The sequence below is a fragment of the Dermacentor silvarum genome, chromosome 4, assembly GCF_013339745.2.
Source record: "Dermacentor silvarum isolate Dsil-2018 chromosome 4, BIME_Dsil_1.4, whole genome shotgun sequence".
Taxonomy (NCBI): domain Eukaryota; kingdom Metazoa; phylum Arthropoda; class Arachnida; order Ixodida; family Ixodidae; genus Dermacentor; species Dermacentor silvarum.
This window is the reverse complement of record NC_051157.2, coordinates 29,801,645-29,812,695: the sequence shown is the minus strand read 5'-3', so window position 1 is coordinate 29,812,695 and position 11,051 is coordinate 29,801,645. Positions and strand designations below refer to the sequence as shown.

Genomic DNA, 11,051 nt, shown 5'->3' with positions numbered 1-11,051 from the left:
ATTTCGCCATACCCTCCTCCTCCGCTTTCCGCCTCGCGCTCTCTTCGCTATCGCCGTCTTTCCTCTCCCGCTGCGCTGCGCGTTCGCTTTCACCCATATCTTTGCTCATTCGCTCGTTCGCTAGCTTCAACTATTAGGAACGCATTGTTAGTAATTGAAAAAGATTTATTACCTTAAAAAACTTGGAAATAAGGCAATAAGAGATTGGCCCCGTCCGGTACTTTGCCTTTTGGCCTGCGTCTTACATACATACATACATACATACATACATACATACATACATACATACATACATACATACATACATACATACATACATACATCATACATACATACATACACTTTGAATAAACTTAATTTCTTTGCAAGTTAGGTAGTTGCTCCTAAATGATGTGCGTTATCCTACCGATTAAACCCACAGACGCCCACCTGATCTGGAACTACACCGACGCTCAGGACAAGGTGGTGCGAAGCAAACTCATGTTAGGAAGATTCATCAATACAGCAGTGCATCCTGTTTTGCCTTTAGATAAATAGAGAGACCCAGTTCTGCTAGTTTGTTGGAGTTGCTTTGCTCTTACAACCGCTATGCGTGGCCACAATAATCAACTTACAAAATATACTATAAGCAAGCTTACAAAATATACTAGAAGCAGTTCTCGATGGAAAAAACAAGGGCATACTTTCAGCTGTCATACATCGCTACCACTTTTAGTAACCCGCCGCGGTCCATGATTCAATGGCAAACGAAAAAGCTTGCAATATCACTTGTGTACTTAAATTAAGCTGCGCGTAAAAGAACCCCCTGGGGTAAAAATGAATCTGTAGCCCCCACGACAGCATCTCTCATATCATCAGTGTGGCTTTGGTATGTTAAACCCTATAAATTAAAGCAATTGCTTCAAAAATTAAAATAAATAAAGACAGTTGCGCTGCCTTGACAACATGTACGTGAAATGTTTCTGTTTTCTCTGATTCTTTGCCTTTTTTTGTTGGTTTCTAGCTTTTGCGTTTGCATTTCCACAAGTGTATATATTTCTTATGTGTATTTGACCTCTCGTAACTACGGTAGTTATCTTATTGTGTCTGTTTTCAATAAACCTTTAAAATTACAAGTCAGTGCTTCTTGTGCTGTTTCTAGTCTCTCTGTGCTTATTCTATGGCTGAAACGGTCCGGCGCCGCAGTAGGCTAAGGCCACTAGTCATTGCCTATAGCAGCGTGCCATAAGAGCTTGTTGACAACACTGTTGCACTACGTGGTATTGTAGTATACTGCGCGTAACTGGGAGTGTACAACAATGCCCATGCACCGTACACCCCAATACTTTAGTCCGAGAGCACGCACATTTATTTCACAACTCGCGCTATACGAGCGTCGTTGGAAACCACTCAGCTACCAACAAGTTCGCGAAGCCTGGAGGACAACGCGACGACGACGTCTTTGTATTCTGGCGATCCCGCCACGTTGCGGTCTTCGCGGGGGTCGGAGCTCAAGTTGTACAGCTCACGGGCGTAAACGCTGGTCCAGTTTCGGCGGAAGTTGGTCGGGTCAAAGCCGATCCACTCGGTGTAGCGGTAATCGCGCGACAACATGGAGTAGCCCATGATGCGGATATCTTCGAGTGCCGGCTGATCGCTGTTCTCCTGCGGGGTATCCGAAGGCCGCGGGTACTGGTGCAGCACCTCCTTTCGTTGCACTGGATGAACCTGTGTACAAGAACAGAACGTTAGAATCAGCAACAAAGAAAATGTCCTATAGGAGGCAGCCAAATTTTGAAACCAGATTCTTTCCGGGTTAACCTCATTGCCTTTCCCACCCCGTTTCCCTCTATCTCTCTCTCTCTCTTGAAATTGCGAAGATATGCATCGCACTTTAGCATACGCTTTCCCCCATTCGCTATCATGGTCATTGAACAAAATGCGGAGCATTAGAATCGCCCGAAACGTTATAGAGTTTCTGACAGTAATTATATATATATTCAAACTTATAAGCGATGTCCTAATGCACCACAACGCCAAAATACTATCGCATTCTCATAGATATCTATAGTCATGAGACAAAACTCCTACAAAAAAAGTATTCATTTGAATGAAAAGGAGCTTGGACTCAAGACAAAACTTTAAATGCGAAGGGGGAGGGGGCGTGTTCAGAGCTTCGACTCACAGAGCATCGGTAAGCCCCCATGCGCTCTGTTTTCGTGTTTAAGGTAGCGGTACAGGGGCATCCACTGTTTTAAAAAAACTGACCCATAGTGCTAACTAAAACATAACATCAAAATGCGTTCTATTCTAGCAGAAAAATGTATATAATGTGACGCTTAACACAGGTATCTGTCATTTAAGGATTAATCTTCAAGCCTTCGGCGAGAATTTAGGCTGAAGTGGGTGCTTTAACACTAATGAGTTCTTTTTTTTTCTAAAGAGTAACTGACGATGGTATTATGCATATGGGCAATATTCCGATTTAAAAAAGAAAAACTGTCGATGCGCGTATCTACATTCTCAGAACAGCCATAGCCAATGAACGTATGTACCAAGTTTATGCCATCCGTGCAGGTCGTTTCACTCTGCGACGAACCACCAGAGGACCGGCAGCTGGGAGGCACCTGGAAGCGACGCTAGAGACGCCAGTGTTGGGAACAGGTCAACCAATGCCACCGGGTCGTCGACGCGTTCAGCCCCTTTTCCTCGTGGCGAGCTTCTTTGGGACCTTGGTGGTGACACGATCAAGGGTATGTTCGTGGCCATTTGGAAGTTGCTGAACTTGCTGTACTCCTGGTGCTCGCCGAGTGACCATCCTGTGATATATCGTGGAGATGAATGCAAACCATATTTAGGGGCTTTAAACAGTAGTACACATCTGTAACCAGAGTGAACAAAACTTTTATTCTAAAGGGCGATCCGGATTGGCTTGTCTTAGTGGACAGAACGATAATGACAGCATTCGATGGGATAACTGAGCCGTATTGCAATTATTCCAAACAGCTCATACACGAGGTCAGAACATTGTGAATCAGTCAACACTTTAATACCAGATGACAAGGAACGCATCCAGATATCCGTAACTCTATGTGTAGTTGCTTCGTAATGTCTAGTTAATAAAGCTTTAGATGCTACGTCTCGCGAATTACTTCCTAAATATTCAGCCCATTCACAGGCTCACGATTTATGAAATTCGATCTTCACCTTTGCTAATTAACTTATCTTGTCACTTACCAAGTCTCTGATGACAATCCACATTATTAGAAATAAGTTGTATACATAGCATTGGATGTATTGTCACAAATACGTCGGCGCCTTTGTGTGAGAGCAACCGTGTACAAAAACCAGCGGTGGTTTTCTCGCCGATGAACCTTACCTCGAAATTTATCATTATGACCGATATTATTCATCCTTAGATTGTGTTTGTGCGGTAAAAGGAAGCAGTTATTGTGAGCATGTTATGGGGCCTGAGTGATCATACATGGAGTCTCAGAGCACAAAAGTTAACCAATCTCACATATCACCATCCAACTAAAATCTATGCAATGTCCTGCATTTTTTAACATTTTCTTAAATATAATATTATGTTCTTTTTTTCTTTTATGAACTTCAATGGTTAGAAAAAATGTTTACCGTGATCGCCTACGAAGACGATGAGCGTGTCGTTCCGAAGCCCAGCCTCATCGAGCGCAGTCAGAACCCTTCCCACTTGCTCGTCCATGTACGTAACCGCAGCATAGTAATGTCGGCGTATTTCTTTCTGCCAATTCATCAACAACGGAATAAAACAAGATTATCACAGGAACAAAACAAAGCGTCACAATTAATGTGGCCTAAAAATACATTTCTAGTACACGGATCTATTCAAGGTGAAATTTTCAGATTCCAGAAGCGCAGGCTTTTTTTACTTTCTCGTTATGAGCCCATATGGGATAAAAAGTTGCAGTTTTGCCCGAAAGGCGAAGCATCGATTGCGATAGCTAATTAGTAGAGAGCCGCACGAAGCAAGGATAGTAGTTTAATGGGCCGTATAAAGTTGTAAACATCCACTTGCTAACTAAATAGACAAGCACGGTGTCACGCGCGCACCTCGCTCGATGACCGCGGAAACTCACTGTGAAAACGCCGGAGTGATAAAGCGCGCCAGCAGCAGCGGGCAAATTGACCTTCGCGCTGTCTTTCGTCTCGTTTCAACGCGAAAGAAACGTCGAAAGCCCCGCGCATACGAAGCTACCGGCACTCGGCGCATGCACTTTGCCCCCATCGCAGATCACTTGGAAGATGAGGCCCCTGCGGGCGCACAGCTCAGCCATGTCGCAGATCGCTTTCAAGATACGGCGCCCGCGCGGCAGCTCCGTGAGCAGCAGCCGAAAGAGAAGAACGCACCCCCCCCAATCCCCACCTCCTCCTAAATTAAAAAAATTAAATTATGGGGTTTTACGTGCCAAAACCACGATCTGATTATGAGGCACGCCGTAGTGGGGGACTCCGGAAATTTGGACCACCTGGGGTTCTTTAACGTGCACCTAAATCTAAGTACACGGGTGTTTTCGCATTTCGCCCCCCATCGAAATGCGGCCGCCGTGGCCGGGATAAGATCCTGCGACCTCGTGCTCAGCAGCCCAACACCATAGCCACTGAGCAACCACGGCGGGTCCAGTCGCCTCCTCCCCGTGCCTCACGCGCTAACGAAGACTGCGCGCTTCCGGCCGCCTTCCTCTCTCTCGTGCACGAAATTAAGCTGCGGTTGGCGGCTCACCCTCGTACGCTTTCACTCGCTCGCACAGCGTACGGCGCGCGGCGACTATTTTATAGCCGTTGGACTTTATGCGGAACCTCACGGCGACGGCGACGACGACGCCGACGGCAGAAATGCGCTTGGAGTGTCCATGTAGTTGCTATTGCAATAAAACATACCGGAGCAAATATTCGGATCTAGATGAGACATGTGTATGCTGCGGCGAAATTCCGGAGACCACTCAGCACATCCTATTGGAATGCGAAGCGATTCACCCAGTGAGAACAGTAAGTAACGTACACCTTCCAGAAGCACTTGCGTTTAAAGTGAACGGAAGCATAAACCAGTCAGCAGCCGCGATAAGCAAAAGACGTTTAGAGTATTGATGAAAAAGAAGCAGGTAAGAGATTGATACGACCGGATCTTTTACCGTCATAGGTAGCGGTACAGGGTAGATTTTTAAGGGGGAAAACGATTGAGGAGATGTATACAAAAATGCTAGATAAAAACATGTATAGCATACCTGGTTAAATTAAGCAGGCTAGATGTCTATTTGTCACCACCTTGTTTCAAAGAGGATGCCATTAAATGATCATCATCATCATCACCCCCACTTTGGGCGGCTGTATTCGGATGGGGGTGGTATGCGAAAATGCGCGTGTGCCGACCATTGTATACACGTTAAATAACCCCGGGTAGTTAAAATCAATGCGGTGCCCCCTACTATGGCGTTCCTCGTAGCTAACTGTGGAGTTTGAGGACATTAAACCCCACTATTGTTATTTTGGAGTCATGAGGGAGGTAGTGGCCGAATACTGCACCAGGGAGGCCTAATCCTGTTCTGGTGAGGGGTAATTGGAGATCGCAGGGAGAGGCCTTCATCCTGCAGTGGACATAAAATAAAGGCTGATGATGATTATGATCGTTATTTTGAACGCATCCTTGCATGAGCGTGTGGATTTTTTTTATTGTTTTTTTATTGTTAGCAGGGCAACGGTATTTTTCCCTTAGTACATGCGCCACAAAAATATTTGACTGTAACGCAACAAAAACGACAATTCCGCCATATATTGAGGAGTGGACACATTACACCTGGAGAGGACACATTACACCTGGAGAGCATCAGGCATAACGCAGATTACTACAAATATTGCATTCACGTGCATGAATACGGCGCCACGAGTCTCCTTTCCTGTTAACCGCGTAGCGCCCTTCGGTATCATTGAATGCACCGGTTACTTTTGACGCACCTGGAAGTCAACTGGGAGAGGGCCGTACGGAAAGCTGACGTTGAGGAGGCTGGCGTCGTGGCGCTTTCTGACGTCAGTCCAAGGATTCCAAGCCACAGGCGGCAGCTCAGCCGGCAGCTCGTGGTTAGGTGGAAGCTTAATACGTTCAATGGGGTACAGCCCTGCGCCATCAAGAAAAAAAATAAGCGTAAATTGCACTGGAGGCGCAATGCTAAAGAGACAGCGGATCTGATGGGCACCTAGCCAGTCCTGGCTTTTGGGCTAGGCTACGCGCTACCAAATCATCCACACCATTTCCCGGAGTTTATTGAGTATTGATCGATTACCAATTAGCCATTGATTGACTATCGCCACGTATTGGCCACGTATTTGGGCTAGGCTAAGCACTACCAAGTCATCCCCAGCATTTCCCGGAATTTATTGATTATTTGTCGATTATCGATTAGCTATTGATTGGCTATCAATTGCCTATCGGTGACTGACAAAGCTTAAGTAGTCCCGACCATGCTTAGCTAGACTTAGCCAGGCTCATCTTCGCTAGTTCGCAGGGATATGTGCCATTGCGCTTGGACCCTTTCTGCACCACCGCCAGGATCGGCCCACATTTTGTTTACTCTTCACTGGCTTACAGCCGGCTTAAACAGCTTCGCTGTTAAATTAGGATATATTCACATTGCTACTTTCGTATTTTCGCATACTTTGCTGCCAGAATTCGCGGGAACCGCGCTGCTTGCTTGTGGCGCCTATTGTCTCAAGTGACCTTGCAGAAAATGATGTTTCTGAGTCCAGAAGCAGGGAACACGGACCGGCAACTGTGTTCTTCCAGTTGTATTGTAATTGATCACAGTTCCCAGGGGCTATTTCGAAGTTCAAGATTTAATAGAATGCCGGTGTTTGATAAATTAAGGCGTACTTACAGCGTCAGCGAATCCCATAAGGTGGCGCAAATGCGGTGAATAGCGAATTCAACAACTCACCACGACTAGCTGCCGGAGTTTATGACTAAACATGAGCCAGCATTCATGGTGCCAGCATTAGCTGCCTGAGTCCGTGCGCCACATGTTTTCTTCTAATATCCTTGGTAAACTTTTTGCAGTACAATTCATTACACATGTTTGCAACACAAATAAGAACAGCGAACGCAGCAAGAAATGTGGAAAAATAAAGCAGAAGAAATTATAATGTGATGCTTACCGAGATACTCTTGAGGTATCCTGAAAGGAACATGGGGTTTGTAGAAGCCGACGCAAGAAAGAGGGCGTCTGTGTGCTATTTCTGCCCTCGTCTCGAAGGCCACTCGCGCAAGAATTCCGTTGCGACTTCGACGTTCTGCAGATCCGGCAGCGTTTGTAGAGGTTGCGTTGGAACGTTGACAGCGCACAGAAGGTTCGCCTTGGGGGTACCGCTCGGGTCAGGGCAAACCTAGGATGCACGTTTGTATACGATGCATGGTTATGGCATATGAAAGGCTGAGAGCTCTAATGAATGCACGATAAACGCGTTCTTACTGGTCATCCAGTGTGGTGCTGTGTAGCGTACGCTAGAAACGAAAGTATTTCAATATATTTTTGAGCATAATCGAAAACGAAGGATAAGTGTTTTAAGCTAATTTATATAGACACTAAAAGCGTTGTCGATTGGCGAGCTAGAGCACTGCACGGGCTCGGCTTACCCGAAAGCCCGGGCCCGGCCCACGGGCCGGGCCGGGCCGGGTAGAACAGTTTTTCACGGGCTCGGCAGGGCTCGGGCACGGCGTGTGCTTTTGACCCGGGCCCGGCCGGGCTCGGTTTTTTTTTTTTTTTTTTGGACGGGCCTCGGGCTTTTGGTGGTGTGCATGTAACGTGCAGCGAGTTATTCTCGGGCGTCTCAACTCTGAAAAAACATTATTTTTTGGTCTCGGGCCGGGTTCGGGCCGGTTTCGAGTCGGGCTCGGTCCGGGCTGGGCCTAAGGTAAAGGTAAGGGGGGCGGGCCGGGCGGGCGGGTAACGTAGATTATTTCCGGGCCCGGGTCGGGCCGGGTCTCGCCATAAAAGTCTGATCGGGCTCGGGCGGGCAGCCCAACGTAAAAACGGGCCCGGGGCCGGGCCGGGCTCAAAAAATCGGCCCGTGCAGTGCTCTATGGCGAGTACCAAGAGCCGAATGACAAGAACGCGGGGGTAAAGTGAATGCGCAAGATATCATTAGTAGTTTTTTGAACCAATATATACACTGATACAGGAAAGGGAAAGCGAGGAACAGACTGGCAACGGCCACTGGAAGGGGCCCAACGCCTGCTTACTCTTCAAAAAGGAGGAGACAGAAACCATATAACGAAAAATAGAAAGAGGGAAGAAAAGGAAAGAAAGAGCAAGATGCAAATCTCAAAGAATAAAGCAGAACACAACAGTAAGGTCACGCACACTAGGGCCGGTCACGGCAAGTCACGCTACCGAAGAATGTTACGATAGAAGAAATAGGCCAGAGGTCTTTCATTTGAAAACAGAAATAAGCTACAAACGTGACCGAAGTTAGTTACTTCTAAAAAATTAGGAGACCGCTATGGGCTTGATCGCGTCGAATCCAACAGAACATGTTCCGATACATTATACTTTATATAGAGTCAATTGACAGTTAAAATTCGTCTAAAGAGTGAATAGCATCCTTCGGCGTATGTCAACTTTTCTCGTATAATGTTACAGAACTACAAGGAACAGAGCCACAGGAACGCTGTGGGCTTAAGAAAATTACTTGTGTACGGTTTTTCTGTAGGCACGTATATATTGACGCGAAATAAGTTGGCACGTGGTGACACTGGCCCTTGAGGCGAGAACGACGAAGTTCGTGGTTGCGCGCGCGCTCTCCGAGGTCCAGCCATTATTAAAGGCTGACGTGTTTTTTTGCCTATCTGTTGCTGGTGAACTATTCTAGCTGTAATAGCTGGGTGACATTTCTGGTGGAAGTGCTGGGTACGGTCGATGTTAAGATCTCCGGAGCGTACCCCAGACCTAAGCCCGGCGAGTAGTTCGGACGAGCTTACCCCTGTGCACGTACGTACCAGCGGCGTCTCCAGGGACTCCAGCCACAGCACGGTCTGCTACCCGAACGAAGTAGAATGACGAACCAACCACCTCCTGCCGCTACTGCAGCATCGCACGTGGTCGTCAATCAGATCCGGACGCCGAATCATTTCCACGGGAGTGCTTCAGAGGACGCCGACGACTGGCTTGACCATTTTGACCGGGTCGCCAACGTCAACGACTGGACCCACGAGCGTAAGCTTCGCTACGTGTACTTCGCTCTTGAAGATTCCGCTAAAATATGGTTTGAGAACCACGAGGCGACACTGACGTCATGGGAAGAATTTCGTCGGCAGTTCCTCAATGCCTTCGCCAGGGCGGACCGGAAGGAGAGGGGCGGAGTTAGCACTGGAGTCGAGAATTCAAGGCCCGAATGAGCGAGTGACGGCGTACGTAGAGACATGAATCGGCTCTTCCGACGTGCGGACCCCTCTATGACTGAAGCAAAGAAGGTGCGCCACCTAATGCGCGGCGTCAAAGAGGAAATCTTGCTGGCCTCATTCGAAATCCGCCGACGACAGTGGCAGAGTTCCACGACGAAGCCACCACCATGGAAAAGGCCCTTCAACAGCGGGCCAGGCAATACAACCGCGACGCCGTGATTTCAAGGGAGCTCTCTGCCGTTACCCCGGCAACGACGTCGGCGCTTGCGAGAACTCATCAGGGCTGTCATCAAGGAGGAACTGCAGAAGATGCAGACGACCGCTGCCTCTGTGGGACAACTTTCCATTGCGGAAATGGTGCGCGCCGAGGTCCGACAGGCCGTCATGTTCTGAACAGTACGAGGCACCACAGCAGAGACCGCGTCCTGAAATGAGTTACGCAGAAGCAGTACGTCCACCACCCTCAAGCGCGTATAGCATGGTACACCCCGCTCAGCAATTGGACGTTAGCTTCAGGCCTCGCAGCACACCGCACATCGCAGAAGCAAGAACTAGGAAGAGCGACGTCTGGCGCACCGCAGACTACAAGCCCCTTTGTACCATTGTGGCGAAGCCGGGCACATCTACAGAATGTGTCCTTATCGTCATGTGGGGCTCCGAGGATTCGCACCAAATGCACCTCGTCCACGACCTGGTGAGCGGCCGCCGGAAATAGAGAGTTTCGTCGCGAATCGTCGCAATGGTGATCAACGATGGCACGAGCCCGTTCGTCGTCTCCTGCGTTACAGGTCACCATCACCAAGCCAAGCCTTCTCTCGCGGCGCTCTCAGACGCCGCTCGCCAAGCCCGGCGGCTCGGGAAAACTGAGTTCAGCGACCTCCGGAGGTGAGGCCGCTGACGTCGACTGTGCGCAAGATCCTCCACTACGACGACAACGACGAAAACAGAACGACGCAGACCTACAGACGCAGTCAAAACCGTACGAGAGGTAATAACGTCGAACATTCCCGTCACCGTAGACGACGAAGACAACAGCATTAATCGACACTGGAGCGGACACCTCAGTTATGAGCATGGACCTGCCTGCAAGCTGAAGAAAGTTTCTACCGAGTGGACTGGGTCGCAGATTCGCACTGCAGGAGGCCATCTGCTAACCCCGGTAGGAAGATGCACAGCGCGATTGCATTCGTGGGTTTACGTACCTCGGAGATTTCGTTATCCTCCCAAGCTGTTCGAGGGACCTAATTCTGGGAATGGACTTCTGCAGGCTAATGGAGCCGTGATAAACCTACAAAAGTCGCTGGTAACGTTTTCAACGGCGCAGGCCTTAGCAGGGAGCAGCACTGACGACACGTATGTCAACGCCTTGAGGATTGTCGACGAGAACATCACGGTGCCGCCAAGGAGCAGCGTATTGACCCTCGTAACCTGCGACGCATTCGACAACTATGAGGGTATTGCCGAGGCAAATATCCCGCTGTTGCTCGAAAGACACATCTGCATCGCCCGGGGCCTTGTTCGAATACAGAATAAGTGCTCGAAGTTTTGCTGACAAATTTCAGCCATGAGTATCAGCACGTCCCTCAAGGTACAGCTGTGGCCTTTCTGAACGGCATGCTGACTTCTCCGACGTCGGCACGTT

The 11,051-nt window shown here is 48.5% G+C and overlaps 1 protein-coding gene across 1 annotated transcript in view; it reads right to left on the bottom strand.

Annotated features, from left to right (window-relative positions):
• Positions 1-1,332: 1,332 nt before the first annotated feature.
• LOC119449694 (iduronate 2-sulfatase) overlaps positions 1,333-11,051 on the bottom strand; it is a 52,387-nt gene continuing 42,668 nt past the window's right edge. Inside the window, exon 10 of the mRNA XM_049665390.1 lies at positions 1,333-1,707. Within this exon, the coding sequence (XP_049521347.1) occupies positions 1,390-1,707 (318 nt within the window). The 3' untranslated portion in view covers positions 1,333-1,389. The remainder of the gene's footprint in view (positions 1,708-11,051) is intronic.